Source organism: Setaria viridis, chromosome 2 (assembly GCF_005286985.2).
Source record: "Setaria viridis chromosome 2, Setaria_viridis_v4.0, whole genome shotgun sequence".
Lineage (NCBI taxonomy): Eukaryota > Viridiplantae > Streptophyta > Magnoliopsida > Poales > Poaceae > Setaria > Setaria viridis.
Genome location: NC_048264.2, coordinates 995,681 through 1,015,505, shown reverse-complemented (window position 1 = coordinate 1,015,505; position 19,825 = coordinate 995,681). Strand labels below are relative to the sequence as shown.

The following is a 19,825-nucleotide window of genomic DNA, read 5'->3' as shown; positions in this document are numbered from 1 at the left end:
GTCACATTACATGAACAGTCGCGTTATTTGTGTTACATTCTTGCCCTCGCTCAACTGCCACATTCATGGAATATTCTCTACAAAATGGTCATTTTGATTGCCCGACAAGCCCCGCGATTGGTGCTCTCCTAGTGCCCCGCAAATCCCAGCTTCTTGTCATCCGCGTTGCGGGATCACGCTGGCCCTGACATCTAAGCCAGCTCGGCGATCTTGGCTTCGTCATCGAAGTCAGCATGATGTTCTCGGCTTCGGTGTCGAAGCTAGCACGTCTTAGCAAAGCCGGCCCGGAGGGTAAATCCGTGGTTGACGTCCATCTCCATCCTGCATGCTTAAGTGGCCTGGTGAATCACAGAGATCCGGTTAGACGATAAATATAAATCCTAACTTCGGGCTCGGTCTACCCGAGGTCAATCATTTAACTTGGCATGCATTGCTCCGAATCTAGCAGATTTCGGCTTACGATTGGGAGAGCTTAGACCTAGTTACGGACGAGGGAGCTTAAGGCTAATTAGCTGTCCTGCGTCAATGAATATTTGTATTTTCTGTTGTCAACTTGTGTTTACTTGATGCATTCAGCATTCAAGAAGAGTTGTCTGCCCAACATACAAAAATATTACAAAATAGAGCAGGGGAGGAAAGTTCAGAAGAAGACAAAAGCTATTGTAGAATTTGAACTGAACAGAGTTTGTTTGTACAGTCACAAGTCACTGACAGGAGGAGATGGAGTTCCAATATATGTTGTCCATGCTGAAAGCCTTAATGGCCAATGCAGGAATTAATCATAGTGAATAACAACACAGCTTGTATAAGCTCCACAGTATCTGAGATCTGATAGTGCAGAAATGAATAGGCTGCGGTGTCCATGCTGAAAGCCTTGATGTATCAGGGCTCATTTGTACAGTTTGCTAATGAAGATCCTTTGATTCCACATGATTTGAGCTTGTTGCCCAGAAATGTCTCACAGCCACATGACAGGCAGGGGTCAAAAGAAATTTCAGAAGTAGAATGGGGATGCAAGTATGTTGGGAATTGTTGTTGCACTTATACCGACATAAGAAGTGTACTTTTGCCCAGCTGGTTCTGACCATTTCTGTGGTACTTGGTTAAAGTACCGCGTGATACGTCTGGAAAGTTGAAAAAAGTATGACTGTGATTAGCTATAGCTTATATTCATGGAAATCTAGACATCTAGCAAAAAAATATCTGATCATGTCTACTGTAGACAACAAACAAAATATGGGTTCCTATATATGTTTCTGCATCTATTATGTACGTTATCCTCTTAGTTATTTTCCTTACTTTAATATATTATCTGCAGTCTGTTTGCTTTTGACAAACACGAGTAGTCTGTAAAATAGAGTTCTAACAAAAATATTTGTATCATTAGCAAACTAATGAGATAGAGGTCGTTCATTGAATTTCATGTACATTGTCAGCCATGGTGTGATTTCACCCTATTTATTATTTTCCAGAAATAATAAATAAGATACTTGACTTGCTGAGAACAAATATGAAGTACATCAGTTTTATGAGAAAACTTGATTGCTGGATTGAGAAAAATAAATGCTGTTTTGTCGTGTGAACTTACTATGTTAATGTGTGCGAGCTTGGCCTTGTTCTCTTCTGACTCGCACCATTGCTGCAGTTCCTTGTTGTCCTGATCAATAGCTAGCTCCTGGAGGTTGGTGAGGTGCTGTATACATGCAGGCAAAGACTTGATGCTATCACGGCCCTGGATGACGAGCTTTTTGAGAGAGGAGATGTCGCTCAGCCATTCTGGCAGTGCTGATATGCTGTCACAACAATTCAACTCCTGAAGGGAGGAGAGTTGTTGTATGCCCTCCGGCAAGCTTGTCAGATTTGAACAGCATGATAAATACAACGTCTGGAGGGCCGGGAAGTTGTGAAACAGCCTGAAACTGTCATGCTCACTTTTGCCGATATACAGGCTGGTGGTAGTTGGAGTAGAGTTCCAACGATGGCTGCTGGTTTGTACCTCCTCCAGTGAAGATATAACTTGGTCGCTTCCTAATATTAAGAAATCATGACATTTGGGTGGGCATGGTTTCAATCTCATCTTTGGACAGTTATCAACTCTAAGTTCATCTAGCATAGGGAACATGAACTCCTCCACACCATCTTCGCCCGGGCATGTTGTATTCCACTCCTTCAAATCATCCATATCAACCACTATGAACGTTGCCAGTCGGGGGAACGCTCCTTTGCCACCGCAGATACCCTGATCAATTTTTGTAACCTTGGGTAAATTCCAGAGGCCCAAGCTCTCTAGGTACGGCAACTGTCCAAGTGGTGGTAGGTTGCTACATTTAGGCAGATCCGTCAATTGAATACTTGTAAGATTAGGGAGAAGACGAGAAATGGCCATGAGCCAGCCATGAAAGCTCGGACTGCTATAACCTTCTAGACTCAAGACCTTCAGGCTCATTGGTGGTACTAGTTGTCCCAACAAATCCTCATCCTCCAGATATCGATCAGCATCCAAGGTCCAAACCAGTTTCAAAGTCAAAAGATTATGTTTTGTCGACAGGTTAAGTCTCTGTGCTTCCTCCAGAAGTCTTACGTTTTCAAGGGAAACTATATGTAACTCATCGATGGCATTTTCACCCTCGAGCACATGCAGATTGCTATGAGCATTGACGTCATCAGCACGAACCTTAAAGAGTGGTAATGTTAGTGAATAGTGCAATAGAGAACTGGCCTGATCCATCAATTTGTGTGGGCAGTTGTCCAGCAATACAGACTTCAGCCCAGTTGCACAAGATATACTCTCTGGGAGGGATTCGAGCTCACAGCAATACTCGAGATTCAGTGTATGCAGCCTTTTGAGATTACCAATACTTTCTGGTAGATACTCGAATCTGTTCATCGATAGGTCCAGATGCTCAGGATTGGTAAGTGTACCGATAAAATTAAGATGGGTACAGGTACCAAAGAGATTAGTAAATGTGTCTTCCAATTTCAAAACCTTAAGATTGGTGAGGTTTCTCATAGCTACAGGTAGATCTTCCTTCTCAAAATTATCCTTGTACCTCAAGTTTGACATATCCAGATATTGTAATGCGGTGAGACCATGCAGAGCTCCCGCTAAGCCTTTCTCAATAGACCAGCATCCCAAATCTAGATGCAATAAATTACGGAGTCTCTTAAATGACTCTGGAAATTCCCTGACACCACATAATGACATGTCTAAATACTCTAGATTGACCAGGCTGTCTATAGCTTCTGGTAGCCGTGTGATAATTTTACAACGTGATAAGTTCAAATGTCGGAGATGTGTGAGGCCACACAAAGATTCAGGTATCGCTTTGACATTAGAGCAATTAAATAATTCAAGATGCTGTAAATTTGTCAGATTGCCAAGTGAGGCTGGCAGTTCTCTTATCCCATAACAACCTCCCATGCCAAGATGCTGTAAATTTGTGAGATTGCCAAGTGAGGCTGGCAGTTCTCTTATCCCAAAACAACCTGACATGTCAAGATGCTGTAAATTTGTGAGATTGCCAAGTGAGGCTGGCAGTTCTCTTATCCCAGAACAACCTGACATGTTAAGATGCACCATAAATTTTGAATCACCAAATGATTCTGGCAGTTTAGATATTCCAGAACAATCTGACAAACCTAGATATTTCAGACAGCAGAGCTTGCCCATTGATTCTGGTAGTGTGGAAATGTGAGAAGATCCATTCAGGTTCAGGTACTGCAGTTTTGATAGCTCGGTCATAAACTCTGGGAGAACTTCATTTTGCACTCGTGGAGCAGTAAGGTACTTCAGCTGCTTCAGTTGCCCAACAGAGGCGGGCAACAGTATACCAGAGCATCCACTAAAATCCAAAATACGCAAGCACTTTGCAAATGAAAATGCCCCACAAGAGAGATCCAGCTTGCCGTTATCTGAGAAATGAAGTGCCCTCACCTTTGAGGGTAAAACATTGGATAACCTTGTTGTGTGGTCATATTTGGTCAACGAAGCATAGCGACAATGTTTCTGGCTATGTGCTTTATTATTCTTCGATGCAACATTAGAAACAATTAACTCATCACCCATGACCAATGTCGCTAGATCATGCACCAGGTCGTGCATAGTGTACTGCTCCATACGATGTCCTGAAGTCTGAAATGATAAGTTAACCATGTATACTCCATTAAAATGTCAACTAATAATTTCTTCATTTTGTAAAAAAATTTAAATCCTAAGTTTACATGTGTATAAACTGCGAGGATACCTAGTTTACTTATTAGTAAATATGTACTGTATATCATATATTCACCAAAGAAATATTACTTATTAAAAGAGTAAGCATACTATCGGTCCTCAAAATTGTAATGTTATGTCATCCTGGTCCCGAACTAGCAAAATGAACAATCAGATCCCAAAAAAACTTGCTATTTGTACCTAGAGTCACAAATCGTCTAACTTACGTTAAACCACATGCGTGACATGCTGTTTATACTATCCTATGATAAGGATCCAACAATTGGGGACCATGTATTGGGCCCATCTCTCCTCTCTCTCTCACCTTCTCTATCCTCCCTCCCTTTCATTCCCTTGTTCTCCGGCCCATCTCATGCTCGGCATGTTACCGATGCCGTATGGGTTGCTCTCACGTTCAGTCACCATGCACGCCTTGAGTTCCAAGTCTCGGTGCCATGTGTGGCCGCGATGACCAGTTACTAGTTGGGAGGCGAGCTCCTACATAGCCGTTCACCAGCTTGCCAATGGCTGTAGCCGCTGCTGTTGACACTGCTGAGGTACCCGTCGAGCTTGACCACTACCTCTCCAAGATGGATTGTGGGGGAAGGATGAGGTTTAGGTTCAGGTACTGCAGTTTTGCAGGTCATCAAAATTGTAACGTTATGTCATCCGGTCCAGAACTAGCAAAATGAACAATCAGATCCCTAAAAAAGCTTGCTAATTGTACCATATGAGTCACAAATCGTCTAATTTAAGTTAAACCACCTACGTGACATGCTGTTTATACTATGCTATGACAAGGACCCGACATGTCTCCTCTCTCTCTCACCTACTCTATCCTCCCTCCCTTTCATCCCAACTCCTCTGGCCTATCTCATGCTCGGCATGTTAATTACCAATGCCGTATGGTTGCTCTCATGTTCGGTCACCATGCACACATCCAGTTCCAAGTCTCGGTGCCATGTGCGGCCGCGACGACCAGTTACTACTCGGGAGGCGAGCTCCTACACAGCCGGTCACCAGCTTGCCACTGGCTGCAGCCGCTGGTGTCAACACTGCTGAGGTACCCGTCAAGCTTGACCAGTACCTCTGCAAGATGGGTAGTAGAGGAAGGAAAAGGCGCTCGTCGTATGCACATGCTTGCAACGGCAAACGGTAAGCACCTTTGTGGCGACCACCAGCCCGACTCTACCATTTCTTGCGAGCTTCGACCATCATCGCTCTACCTACTCACCTCCAGCGCCTTTAATGCCACATCAAAGCAAGCAAAACTACCTCTTCTCTCTCATTTTTCTTTCTCCATGAAACTAATAGGCAAGCCAGTAGCTCCCTTCCTCTCCGCTTGAGGCTGAAGCAGAGCACCACAAATCCACAACCCCATGACTCGTGTCATACTGTAGCAAAGTTTAGGGACTTGATTGTACATTTTGTGAGTTATGGGACTGGTGAAGTACTTTATTACTATTAAAACTAATGAGAACTGAAAGGACAGACTAAAATAGTTTTGCTTTTGGCTCTTGCTTAGAGATCGCCTGAATACAAGAAACCTCCTCACAAGATATTAGAACATGCATCTCGATGATTACACATGTGTTCTACGTTCTGCAGATTGTGAAGAAAATCTCATGCACATATTATTTGAATGTTGTCTCATTCAAATGTGCTGGGTATTTTTGGGAATTGTGTGGAATCTTTCGCTGGCCCCTTTAGATATGATCATTCAGGATGAATAATATAATCTGTAACTTTTCATTCCTCCCCCCCCCCCCCCACCCCTTTGCTCTTTGAGAATGTCAGCTTTGTAACTTCTTTGTACATGCTGTTTATCTTTATATATATACCAAAAAACAGGTATAGGGGACTCCCCTGCCAATTTGTTAAAAAAGGAAAGTGTTTTTTAGGAAAAAGGTGTATTTTCATCCCTTGCAAATTGCAAAAGTGTGACATTCATTTCCCATGTTTCATTTGGTGAAAATCAACCCCACCTAAGTTTGACAATGGTTCAGTGCCATCTAGTGACGGTGTATGCCATGAAATTATCTGACTAGTCCTTGCTTAGCAATGTAATATGCTGAGTCGAATATATAAACCCAATAAAAAAATAATAAATACTCTAAATTTCCTATGAAATAAAAATTATCAGAAAAATTAATGGAACTGATTCATACCGAGCTATTATAGCAATTGACTCAACATTAGACATACCTAAGAAGTGACTAGTAATATGATTACATGGCCTAAACCGATGTTATATGACACTAAACTAATATCAAACTTAGGTGGGATGATAAATGCATCGGTTTAGTAAGTTACACTACGGGAACCAGACACTTTGCCGAGTGCCACAGGCACTCGGCGAAGGCACGAAAACACTCGGCAAAGGCTTTGCCGAGTGTAACACTCCGAACAGCACACGGCAAATTTCCTGTCGGCAAAGCCTAGTTTGTCGAGTGTCAAAACGCGAGCACTCGGCAAACATTTTGCCGACGGCCGAAAAACACTCGGCGAAATACGCGATGACGGCGTCGGGGGTAACGGCAGGTTTGCCGAGTGCCAGACGGGAGGCACTCGGCAAACACCATGGCTTTGCCGAGTGCCACCACTCGGCAAACAACCCCGCTATGCCGAGTGTCAGCACTCGGCAAAGCCCTGGTGTTTGCCGAGTGCCTACACACGGCAAACTCGGGCACTTTGCCGAGTGCCGTATCCCTAACACTCGGCAAACATGGGCACTTTGCCGAGTGCCGTGTCCATGACACTCGGCAAACAAGTCGCGCCTGGGCCTGGGAGTGGCCCCTTTGCCGAGTGTTAAAGCCAAAACACTCAGCAAAGGCACCTCTTTGCCGAGTGTAACACTCGGCAAAGTGCCCAGAACCCCCCCTTTTTCCCCATTTTGCCACGTATAACGGACCCCTCTCAATTCACAATACACATATCACAGGCATTTGTAATACTTGACTGTTTCCCGTAGTGTTAAGGGGCTGATTTACAACAAATGAAACATAAAGAATGAATGCACTTTGCAATACTTGAGGATGAAAAATGCACTTTTCCTATTTTTTATTCCTTAAGTATTTTGATGTTTTACTTGATGTAAATCAATCCCTTAACTAATTATATTGGTGCACTAATCATCCCCACATCGAATTAACAATGGTTTAGTGCATAGTTTATGCCACGCAATCATCTGACTAATCACTACTAACATTGTGGTTTCCTAGCCACACTGCCACATCTGAAAAGAGGACCTCGCTGGAGCTTTGATGTAGGGGGGTTTCACGCATTTCTTAGATACTTAAAGACATGTTGACATTATTACATCAAACATTTGTATAGGGTCTTTGCACAGAGGTTTAAGCAAGCACCTGCAGTTGAACGCTTGTGAAAATGTGGGCCCATCTCTCCTCTCTCTCTCACCCGCTCTATCCTCCCTCCCATTCATCCCCTTCTCCTCCAGCCCATCTCATGCTCAGCATGTTACCAATACCGTATGGGTTGCTCTCACGTTCGGTCACCATGCACGCGTCCAGTTCCAAGTCTCGATGCAATGTGTGGCCACAACGACCAGTTACTAGTTGGGAGGCGAGCTCCTACATAGCCGGTCACCAGCTTGCCGTTGGCTGCAGCTGCTGGTGTCAACACTGCTGAAGTACCTGTCGAGCTTGACCACTACCTCTCCAAGGTAGCGGAGGAAGGAAGAGGCGCTCGTCCTATGCACATGCTTATAACGACAAAGGGCAAGCAACTTTGTGGCGACCACCAGCCCGACTCTACCATTTCCTCTGAGCTTCGACCATCATTCCTCTACCTACTCACCTCCAGCGCCTTTAACACCACATCGAAGCAAGCAAAAGTACCTCTCCTGTCTCATTGTTCTTTCTGCATGAAACTAATAGGCAAGCCAGCAGCTCCCTTCCTTTGCGCTGGAGGCTGAAGCAGAGCACCACAAGTCCACAACCCCATGACTCGTGTCATACTGTAGCAAAGTTTAGCGACTTAACTGTACATTTTGTGAGGTATGGGACTGGTGAAGTACTTTATTACTATTAAAACTAATTAATGATAACTGAAAGGACAGACAAACAAATAGCTTTGCTTTTGGCTCTTGCTAAGAGATCGCCTCCTCAGATGATATTAGAACATGCATCTCGATGATTACACATGTGTTCTATATTCTTCGGGTTGTGAAGAAAATCTGATGCACTTATTCTTTGAATGTTGTTTCAGTCAAATGTGCTGGGAGTTTTTGGGAATTGTGTGGAATCTTTCAGGGAGCTTTTCAGGGAGATTATCATCATTGCTAGCTAGTGCATTTGGTGTCATCGCAACAGTATTATCTTTGATAATGGTGTTTGGTCTATGGCTAAGTGGAAATAGGATTTCAGAGAAGAAAACGACATTGAAGCTTTCCTTGGATAATTGGATGAGTAATCTGTAACTTTTAATCCCCCCCCTTCTCTTTGAGACAAATAGCTTTGTATCTTCTTTGTACATGCAATTTTTCTTTATACATACATATATATATATATACATATATATATAAATAGGTAGGGGACTCCCCTGCCAATTTGTTAAGAAAGGAAAGTGTTTTTTTGGGGAAAAGGTTTTTTTTCATCCCTTAAGTATTAAAAAAGTATGACATTCATCTCTCATATTTCATTTGGTGATTATCAAACTCACCTAAGTTTGACAATGGTTCAATGCCATCTAATGACAGGTTATGCCATGAAATTATCGGGCTAGTCCTTGCTTAGCAATGTAATATGCTACGTCGAAGATATAAAACCAATAAAAAATTAATAAATCCTTTAAATTTCCTATAAAATAAAAAATTATTGGAAAAATTAACAGAACTGATTCACAACAAGCTATTATAGCAATTTACTCAACATTAGACATAGCTAAGCAGTGACTAGTAAGATAGTTACATGGCCTAAACCGATGTTATATGACACTAAACTATTATCAAACTTAGGTGGGGATGATAAATGCATTAGTTTAGTAAGATCAAGGGGTTGATTTACACCAAATGAAACATTAACAATGAATACCACACTTTTGCAATACTCGAGGGATGAAAAATGCACTTTTTCTATTTTTTCCTTAAGTATTTTGATGTTTTACTTGATGCAAATTGATCCCATAACTAATTATATCCGTGCACTAATCATCCCCACCTTGACTTAACAATGCTCTGACCAATGCAGATTGGATCTGAAAGACTCGGTTAAGCCTAGCGGAGTACTTGGAGGTCGAGTTCCATAGACCAAAGGGGGGAAGCGAGATGGACCCTGCGTCGACTTGGTTTCACGCAGCACTGTTTCAGACAGCTCTATGTATTCAGCGATGGTACTGCTGATACGATCCAGCCCCACAATCAGGTTATAAGGCATGGGTGGGTGGGCGCCAACAAGTAGATCTAGAACCTTCTCTAAGAGGTAAAGTTCACCGACTTGCTCGGCGAGCAGCAGGACGATCCTTGGGTGGAGAACTTGCCTCATCGGAATAGATCCAATGGGAGCCAAGTTGGTGGAAGTCGTTGAGTTGGTGAGAGTCGTTGAGTTGACGAGAGTCGCCGAGTTGACAGAAGTCGCCGAGTTGAGGAAGAAGGTGGTCGGATTTGAACCTTGGCATGGTCCCAAACTGAATATGGACCAGGTTGGTGAGGAAGTCCGTCATGCTCTCGGCAAAAATGACGTCGGGACGGGATGCCATCAAGGTCACAAAAGCGGATCTCGCAACCACCCCTGCCTAGTGCCCCAAGTGGTTTATTTATAAGCGAGGGTGATTACGAGACCAATAACTCAAAGGTGATCGTGAGAACACAAAGGGAACATGGGGGATTAGACATGTTCGGGCTTCCGGAGAGTAATACCTTATATCCTGTATGCATTGATTGTATTGCTTTGTATATGATTCGATGGCTGAGGAGGGTGCCCTTGCCCTCATTATATAGGCTAGCGACCAAGGATTACAAATGGGTTCAAATCTAATCTACTTGGTCTATATGGAAAGCAACCTAAGTCAGATTACAAAATGCGTCCCACGATGTCTGGGTAGATTTGGACGGTCCTATTGCTTTGGCGTGTACAATTAACTTCATGTCATCGGCCTGCACATCCTAGTCGGGCGAGCCCACTTGTTAGGTCCGGCCAACATCTTGGTCGGTGGGGACCTATGGGGTACCCATATCCCTCAGTTTAGTGCATAGTTTATGCCATGCAATCACTTGACTAACACTACTAGGGAATGGACCTTTCATCCACTCCTTTAATACCTAACACATTTAGGCCCGGTACTAATGTTAGCATTAGTACCGGGTCCAAATTTGGGATCCCGCAGAGGCCGTTATGTACTAGGTGGGGGCTCTACCTGGTACTAATGTTCCTATGGGCCTTTAATACCGGGTGGAGGAGGTTCCCTCCATCCGTGCCTCACCTCCCTCCGCCTTTTTCATTTATTGCACCGGCCCCTCCACTCCCTTATCCTCTTCGTTCCTCCGCTCTCTTTCTCCTCCCTAGCTCACTCGATCCGCTTGGCCTGCTCTCCTTCTCCTGCCCTCCCTCAGCTCCCTCCACCAGCACCATCCCTCCCTCTCCCCATCCTCCCCTTTCCTCCCCTATCCGCTCGCCCATCACCTCATACCTGAGGCGAGGAGCGGCGGCTGGGTGAGGCGCGGCGGCGGCCATCGAGCAGGGGCAGCAGGAACGGGGGTGGAGGAGCGGCGGGGGTGACGAGCGGCATGGAGGTGGGGGCGGAGGAGCAGCGGGGTGAGTAGAGGGCCGGGGGCGGCGGCAAGGGCAGCAGGCAGCGGTGGCAGGGGCCGATGGTGGCGGGGCTGGCTGGGGGGTGCGGGCCGGCAGTGAGGATTTATGTTTTTTAATTTTTTAATATCCTTTAGTACTGAATTTCCAGTACGGGTTGCAGAACCGGTACTAAAGGGGGTTCCCAATCGGTACTAATGGTGTTTTCCCTAGTAGTGTAATCACTACTTAACATTGTGGTTTCCTAGCCACACTGCCACGTCCGAAAAGAGGACCTCGCTGCAGCTTTGTTGTAGGGTGGTTTCGAGCATTTCTTATATACTTAAAGACATGTTGACACTATAACATCAAACATTTGTATAGTCGGTTGGTAACCCCTTTGCAAAGGGGTTTAAGCAAGGACCTGCAGCTGAATGCCCGTGAAAAAGTGGGTTTTTACAAGTGAAAAATGAGCAACAAGATATAAACATCTACTAGAAACAGCATAAAAGATTTGAAAAAAAAATCATTTTTGGACCTGGGCTGACCCGACTAGCCAGCCTTATGTGTATTTTCATGTGAAATATGCACACATGCAAATTCCTATGTTCAGAACCAAGACCTCCCTTCTCGCATGATCCTTCCACATACCATCCCACTATCAAATAGGAACTAGGAAAATATTCCCATCCACCTATATAAGTGGTTCCTTATGTGAACCACCACCTATGTGCAAATGTGTTTCCACGTGCGGTTCAAAGCTACATTAGACTCTTCCAACTAGGCAAGAAGCCCATAATCTAAGCATGTGGGAAGGCAGGTTAAATAAGGAAATTGTTTTTAGTAATATATGTGAAAAACTCAAGAATAGGTAGTAGTGTGCCCCCAACACCTTATCTATACTTTAACTGAATTTAGGATAAAAATTACCAATGAAAATAATATTATAATTCCATATCCTATAATAGTAAAAAGTCAAATGTCATAAATTGAGTTGTGGTAATGACAAGTAGTAGGCAAAAACAACCAATATGCGAACAGATCAATCAGCAGGTAAGAGTAGTGTTCTGGTAGTTATATATACTTCAACATTACCTTGGGCAACTTTGAAACTTGAAGGAAGGACATGCCCAAAAGTTGCCTGGTGTAATCCTTCCCCTTCGATGGCTTGATAAAACCAAGAGCAATCCATTGGTGAATCAAATCATCTTCAGCAATATTATGGCCTTTTGGGAATATGGCACAATAAGAAAAGCATATCCTTAGCTGTGGTTGCATCCTTTCGTAGCTTAGCTTCAAGGACGGGAGCACACCACCGTTATCTTCAGAAGATTCATTCCAGATATCACTGTTGTTTATTTCTGTCCATCCAGACAGATCTTTGGACTTTAGCATGTATCCAAGTGTTTGAGCTGCTAATGCCACACCTGCACATTTCTTTGCAATATCCAATCCGATATTCAATAATCTTTCTTGGTAATGTTGATCTTCAAACCTGCTATATCTCTTAATTATTTCCCAGCATGTATAATCGTTCAAAGCATCCAGCTTGTATGGTGGACATGTGGAAACTTTCCTTGCAATGTCTTCGTTGCGCGTGGTTACTATGACATCTATGGTAGTGCCCTTCTTGCCCACCTGAAGCATACTCCTCAGTTTCCCCAACTCAGTGTCCTTTTCCTCCCATAAGTCATCTAAAACAATAAGAACCTTCTTGCCACTGAATAGGTTATCTAGGCACTGATTTACAGCTTCCAGTGTATCCCTATTCTGCTGGCCTCCTTCTATTGGTATTAGAGAAATTATAGAGCTTCCTATTTTCATTAGACTGAAATCCCGGGACACGTAAACCCATATACGATGGTCATACTTCTTGAATTGCGCATCATTGTAAATTAGTTGTGCCAAAGTACTCTTGCCCATACCTCCAAGGCCATGGATAGAAATAATCACAGTCTCATCATTGTTGGTACCTGCAGATAAGAGGTTTATGATGTCCTTCTTTTCTCTATTCCTCCCAATTATAGGTTTTTCAGGCAAACGTGATGATGTTTCACGATCGTCATCATGTTGCTCAAGAGATGTGCAAGTCCCATCCTCTGAGAATTTAAAATCCTGAAAGTCCTTGTTGATTTTCCTCACTTCTTCTCTCATGCTCTTCATCCTATTAGCCACAACAATCTTCTTGTGTGCAACTGGTAGACATGAAAGCACTCCTGGCTTCTGCAAGAATTTCATTTATTCTTAGTCATTGGAATCTACACTAAGCAAAGAGGCTTCAGATCATATGAACTTACATGGAAATTGAACCACAATCTGAAGTAGTAACTGGCTAATCGGCTAGATATTTCAAATTTAGGGGGTCTTTGGTTCCTCCAGCTAAAGTTTAGTCCGTGTCACATCGAATATTCGGAGGCTAATTAGGAGGACTAAATATGAGTTAATTATAAAACTAATTGCACAAATGAAGGCTAAACGGCGAGGCGAATCTATTAAGCCTAATTAATCCATCAGTAGTAAATGTTTACTGTAGCAGCACATTGTCAAATCATGGACTAATTAGGCTTAATAGATTTGTCTCGCCGTTTAGTCTCCATCTGTGTAATGGATTTTGCAAATAGTCTACGTTTAATACTCCTAATTAGTATCTAAACATTCGATGTGACAGGTGCTAAAAAGAAGCAAGAGGAACCAAACGGGGCCTTAAGTGGTCTGTACATTAGCTGAGATGATCGATATTAACCGCTACTAGCAGTATCGAGGCCGGTACCAGATGGATGGCCTTTTATTCTGGCCTAGGCACCAGCTGGCTGATGCCCGATCGGGATTTACAAGCTTACATGTCCCAGTAGCCTGTAGGTATTGAGCTATCCAACAACATCATCAGGTATATGAAATTCACACCCTGAAATTTTTGAATTTCAGGATGTGAATAAAATGAATATATTTAAACAATAATTTCTCATAATATTAAAATTTTTCCAACATTTATTATTTTTTCAGGAAATTTAGTATAGGAAAATAAATATTTGCTTTTCTAAATTAAATAATAATGTTCCGTGTTTGTGCATTCATGCCAATGCATCTAGTTGTTTCTTGAGTGCAAAAGTTTTAAAAACGCATTTAGACGTTGTCCAGACCCTTTTGAAAATTTTCAGGCTTAGACTGAAATTTATTCTCATTTTTCTAGAGCTAACTCCAATTTTTAGGAAGGCTCCAGAGTTCTTTTCATAAGCTCCAAGTATTTTATTTGGACTCCTCCTGTACCAAACTATCTCTAAGAATTTTCCTGGAATTCTTGGGATTTTTTGAACATTATTTCCGTGCTCTAAAACAATATCTAGAGTTCCACCGCCAGGCGCCGCCCTACGTCACCCCTTTCCCCGACCGTCACCGCCGGCAGTTTGGCCTAGGCCATGGCCGTTCCAATGGGCCTGAGGAAGAAGATAATGATGATACGTCTATTCCCTTGAAGAAAGGTATAATTACTAGATCAGATCTTGTAGGTTTCCCACAAAACCCCTCTAAACCTTTTAGATCCTTGCAACCAAGCCCATGCCTTTATATTTTACAGATCTAACCCTGTCCTTTAACCTTTTCGTGGGTACTATTCTTTGTGTCTTGCAAACTTTCCTTGCTAGCTCCTGAAGTGTAGGATTAATTACGTTTAGGTCCTTCAATCGTGTTTAGCTCATCCAATCCGCGTTTGAGCTCCGTTTCTATCCATTCAAGTTGTGTTAGGTTCATAAGAACATAAATTACACGTTAGTGGTAATGTTTTCCATCATTACATGTTTTTGAAAATAAATTTAATACTAATTTGGTTAATGCCTATAAAACATGCGATTTTAAATAAAAGCTATTTAGAGTATATACACCGCTTTTATAATAAACATCAATTTGAGTAATGCCTACTTCATATCCTTTCCAAATAAAAGCCAATTAGGTTTTATATATCGGATTTTCATAAACTAATGTTAATTTGGTTAATGTTTATTCAATTTGCTTTCTAAATAAAAGGTACATAGGTTATATCCCGAGTTTTCATAATTAAATGTTAATTTGACTAATATGAATATAAATGTGTTCTTAAAATATTTTGTTAGCTGAACTCGAAATATTAAGTTATGCGCTTAGATGTTTATATATATTTTTTCCAAAGTAAATGTTTAATTTACATAAATTTTACTTAAATATTTATAAATAAAATATGCTTAAGCTCTACATCGTCTTTCTCATATAAATATAAATATAAATTGATTAATTCTAACCAAGGGTATTTCTCCGAAATATCTTTAATTTGTTTTCTCAACTAAAATAAATGCAGCTTGTAGATTTTATCTTTCTTTTATAATTCAAACTTCTCGATAGTTTTGCCTTGTCGATCTTAGTTCTGTTCCCAGCGTTTCTTGCGTTCATGTAGCCTTAGAATCGAGCCTTGTCCGTTAGTACGCTCTTTTAAAGCTTTTTTCCATTTTGGTGTATTGTTCTTAGTTGTACTTTTTGTTGTTTTGTATGTTTGTATCGATGTTTGCCCTGAGTAGAAGGATCGTCGTTGGGAAGTTTTGAAGAGCACGAGATTCAAATGAGCAAGAGCTAAAGAGCAGTAACAGTAACTTTTCATTGGGGAAAGGCAAGAGTGTCCTTGTGCTTTTGTCCCAATAACTTTATTAATCACTTGCATATGCTTGCATTTAATTTGATGGGTTCTATTAAGGTTTGCCTAGTCTTTATGATCATTCCTTGCCAACCTGGGTTTATCATTCTATTGGGTAGTTATGCTTAGCTGCTACACTTGGGATATGGTTGTTCTAATGGAATCAATGATTAAACCTATTTTATGTACGCTATAAGTTTCCAATAATACAAGATCATAATGTTTAATCGGAACATGGGGCAACCACCTAGGAAAATAGTGCAACCATAAGAACTATTATGGCTCTGGTCTTGGCTAATTAATTAGAAACTCTAGTCTGGGATAATCTTACCGAAAGGGCAAGAGGGCAATAGCACTCGCTCTCTTGGGACGTGGGCTTTGCTAAGACACTGTACCCACTAGGGGACTGTTATGCTCTACTTTGGCCTGAAACCTTAGCGGGTCACCACTTACTAGCGAATCTTTGTAAAGACCTCGTAGCGTCCCTATGCAATCACACCTCGGAAGTGTGGTATGGTGCTTGGCCAGCACCACATGGTTGGGTTTAAAGTTCTTTGAACTTTTACGCGACTTGTGGGTAAAGATGTGCAACCTCTGCAGAGTGTAAAACTGATCGATCAACCGTGCTCACAGTTAAGAGCAACCTGGACCCTCACATGATTAATATACCCGAAGATGGGCTTAAACCGTGGTTATATTTCTGCCATATGCTTACGGACTATGTTTCTATTAATTGTGGGTTGGTATATACTTATACCTTAGTAATCAGGTGCTAATAAAATTTGACCAATTAAAAATGCTTAATGCAGTCGACCAGTCAGCCTTTCCTTGTTTAAGCCTTGCATTCATGTTCTCCTCACACTTGCTGAGTACGATATGTGCTCACCCTTGCTGTAACCAACGTTGCTCAGAAGAAGAAGGTGCTATGAAGTTGTTCTGAAGGTGATGCTGAGTTCTAGGCGTACGCAATCTCCAGTCGATTGTCTGTGAAGTTTGGAGCCTCTGTTTCTGGTGTTTAAGCTGTATATATCTGATAGTCTCGTAAGTCTTTATTTGTTTTTCTTTACGTGATACTGTTGTTGTTATTCACTTATGATGTCACTATATGTATGAAACTTGATCATGGCATACATATAGGTAGCACTTGATTTTGTTTTAAAACCGGGTGTGATAGAATCTCAGCCCAAGGAGTAGGCCCTAAGCAGTACAAATGGGAAAAATAAACCTTGCTAAAAAAGAAGGTATATTTCTTTGACACAAAATCAAATATAGGAGGAAACTCAATAATCCAAATGACTTATATAAGTATGTTTGTGCAATATTTCTTGCCTTAAATTTTAGGTGTATCCAAGTGCACCACACTTGCTATAGCCTAAAGTTTATTTGTACGCACTAACTCATGGAATCACACGACCACACCTAACCCTTCTGCACTAAATCTGATCTATATATGGAACACGCTCGAGATCGAGAAGACATTCTATTCTGGTCCAGAGTTATAGACATCCGGTTGAAAATAAGAGGGTCAAATTGAAAATGAATTAGTTCTCCACAGGAGGGATGTGATCGATTTCAAAGGAATTCAAGATAGATCCTAGCATGTATAACCACGCACCTTTGCAGTTAACCGGTCGCTAGTGTCTTGGTAGTCTTCGAGCATGTCGGTGATGTCTAAGGCAGCATGCTTGAGCCGCTTGAGCCACAGCTGCACCAACTTCTCCTTGGCCGACCGCCTCTCAGCATCCTGGAGCGCCGCTGAGATGGCCTCCAGCACCAAGTTCATGTCCTCCAGGTCGTCGCTGAAGTTCCAAAACAAATTGGCCTGCTCCGCGATGGCGGCGGCCAGCTTATCTTTTGCGATGCCGACGATGGCGGAAGTGAGCGATCCAGCTAAGATCTCCGCCATGGCTGCAGAGCTCTGAGACTTGTGCGAATGGAGTGCGTGAACAAAGCCAAGGTGCAGCAGGGTTTAGTAGTTTAGTTGAACACAAGCTTTGCCGCATCCATGTACTCTTGGTCTGCTCTTCACAGGCGTTGACGGACAATTGATGGTATCCTGATTACCACAGCTGGCGCCAGTGGGAGCGCACTAATGGTATCCTGATTACCACAGCTGGCGCCAGTGGGAGCGCACTAATGGTATCCTGATTAGCTGGCGTTGACGGACCAATAATGGTATCCTGATTACCAGCTAGCGCCGGTGGGAGCGCACTACATCTGATCGAGTCCATAGCAACAAAGGGGTGTTTACTTCCACTTGCTAAACTTTTGCTAAACTTTAGTTGCTAAACTTTAGCAAAAGTTGTTTGGATACTCTTGCTAAAAGTCATTTAATGAGCTGTAAAATGACCTATCTACCCTTATTAAAGGTGCGCAGGAGGGGGGAGACAAGCAATAAATGAGGGGTATATGTTGTCCAGCCCACCTTTTAGCAAGTTTTAACAACCAAAAACTTGCTAAAGTGCTAAACTTTAGCAACTCAACTTTAGCAAATTTTAGCAATGGTGTTTGGCAATTTAGCAGCTAAAAGTTGCTAAACTTTAGCAACTAAAGTTTAGCAAGGTGGAAGTAAACACCCCCTAAGGGCCGTGGTTGTCGTTCGATTCTCAACTTTCATTCAGTAATGTAACGGAGGGAGTACTGTACAGAGTAACAGTGTCACAAGTTGAACTGTAAATGCCAAACACTTAAGAGTGCAATGTAAACTGCCCCGCTGCTTCACCACTTTCCAACTGCCCCGCTGCTTTCTTTGATAGCTCACAATTTCACATCGATCGACAAGATGGAGAGTTGTTTTCTGTGCTAGTCTCGGTGTATGCACGTTCCTCTACGTGGGGAACGAACAACTGAAGCACATGTATGCACGCTAGCTGGTTCCCCGTGTGCACATGTATGCACTGAAGCACATGTACGAACAACTGAAGCACATGTATGCAAAAAAGTTGGAACTAACAAGATGCTGACTGACATTAGCGATTTAATTACTATATATGAATGTCATCACCAACCTAAAAGCCTATGTCTGTTCAGAACTCCGAGGCTAAATAAACTGGTTCATATCGATCACGAATCTCTGAAGCACATGGTTCCACATGTGCTCAGCACTAGGGGAAACCTCAAATTTGCCTAGTGTTTTTTTTTTCAGACACTCGGCAAACAAGCTCTTTGCAGAGTGCCGAGCTAAAAACACTCGGCAAAGATCGGATTTGCCGAGTGTCAAAAAAAACACTCGGCAAAGAGGGGGTTTGCCGAGTGTTTTTTTGACACTCGGCGAAGCAATAAGTTTTTTTTCTCTTTTCACCTTAAAAAATTTTCTACTCCCCACATACAACATGTGGTACTCCATTTTTAAATTTGATATATTTTTGAATTTGTTTGCTATATTTAATTAATTAATTGCATTTTAAGGAAATTTTTGGTATAAGTCAAATTTGAACTGCAAGTGATTCAAATTATAGAATAAAATGAGTAGCAAAATGATATTCATGTTATATAGCAAAATTTGAGACCTGACCCATCAAATAAAAAGAAATTTCAAACATCTTGTTCAGGAAACACGGCCACGAACGTGTGGCCGAATGATTTTTAAATTGTAAAAAAAGCAAGCGAAGTCTGAAAATCATGAGATTTGTCATGATGTGATGATATCATATGTGGAGGCTATGGAAAAAAATTGAGAAGGTTTCGCACATTTTGTCACGTACAATGTTTACAAACCGAAACATCTCAGAAGAAAAATAGTGGCGTTGAGAAGGATTCGATAAGATTTGGAGTCAAAGTGACGGTCGAATTTTGGTTTGACTACAAAACTTTTTGTATAGCCAATAGAGAACGTATATTGTTTCATGTGAAATTTTTGTAATTTTTTTGGAAATGTTTGATAATTTTAATGTATTAAGTGCAATTATAAAATTTTAATTGATATAAATGGAAATCGAGCTATAATTGCATAAAATAATGGAATAATATGAGTAGAATAATCAAATACATATTGTTGAGTGAATTTAACCTATAAACCGCATAATATAATCAAATAATCTGAGTAGAAAATGTTATTAAAAAGAAGAAAAAATGAAAAAAAAATAAAAAAATAAAATAAAGAACTTTCCTAAGTGCCGGATCTAGGACACTCGGCAAACCCAAAAATATCCTATTGACCCCCGCTCCCCCACATACCCTGGACTCCCATCCCCATCTTCTTCCCCAGCGCCC

The 19,825-nt window shown here is 41.9% G+C and overlaps 1 protein-coding gene across 1 annotated transcript; it reads right to left on the bottom strand.

The window, feature by feature from the left end:
- Positions 1-513: 513 nt before the first annotated feature.
- LOC117844976 (uncharacterized) lies at positions 514-17,672 on the bottom strand. The gene is made up of 4 exons (XM_034725844.2): positions 17,229-17,672; positions 12,052-13,179; positions 1,589-4,132; positions 514-1,124 (listed from the first exon to the last, which is right to left on the bottom strand). Exons 1-4 carry the CDS (start codon positions 17,517-17,519, stop codon positions 1,104-1,106), a joined length of 3,984 nt encoding a protein of 1,327 aa, XP_034581735.1. The 5' UTR covers positions 17,520-17,672; the 3' UTR covers positions 514-1,103.
- Between the last annotated feature and the right edge of the window lie 2,153 nt (positions 17,673-19,825).

Coding starts and splice junctions, on each gene's coding strand:
- LOC117844976 (XM_034725844.2), bottom strand. CDS start 17,519: ATGGCGGAGATCTTAGCTGGATCGCTCACTTCCGCCATCGTCGGCATC. Junction 4,133..12,051: donor AAGTTTCAAAGTTGCCCAAG/GTAATGTTGAAG, acceptor TTATCATTTCAG/ACTTCAGGACATCGTATGGA. Junction 1,125..1,588: donor AGCTCGCACACATTAACATA/GTAAGTTCACAC, acceptor TCAACTTTCCAG/ACGTATCACGCGGTACTTTA.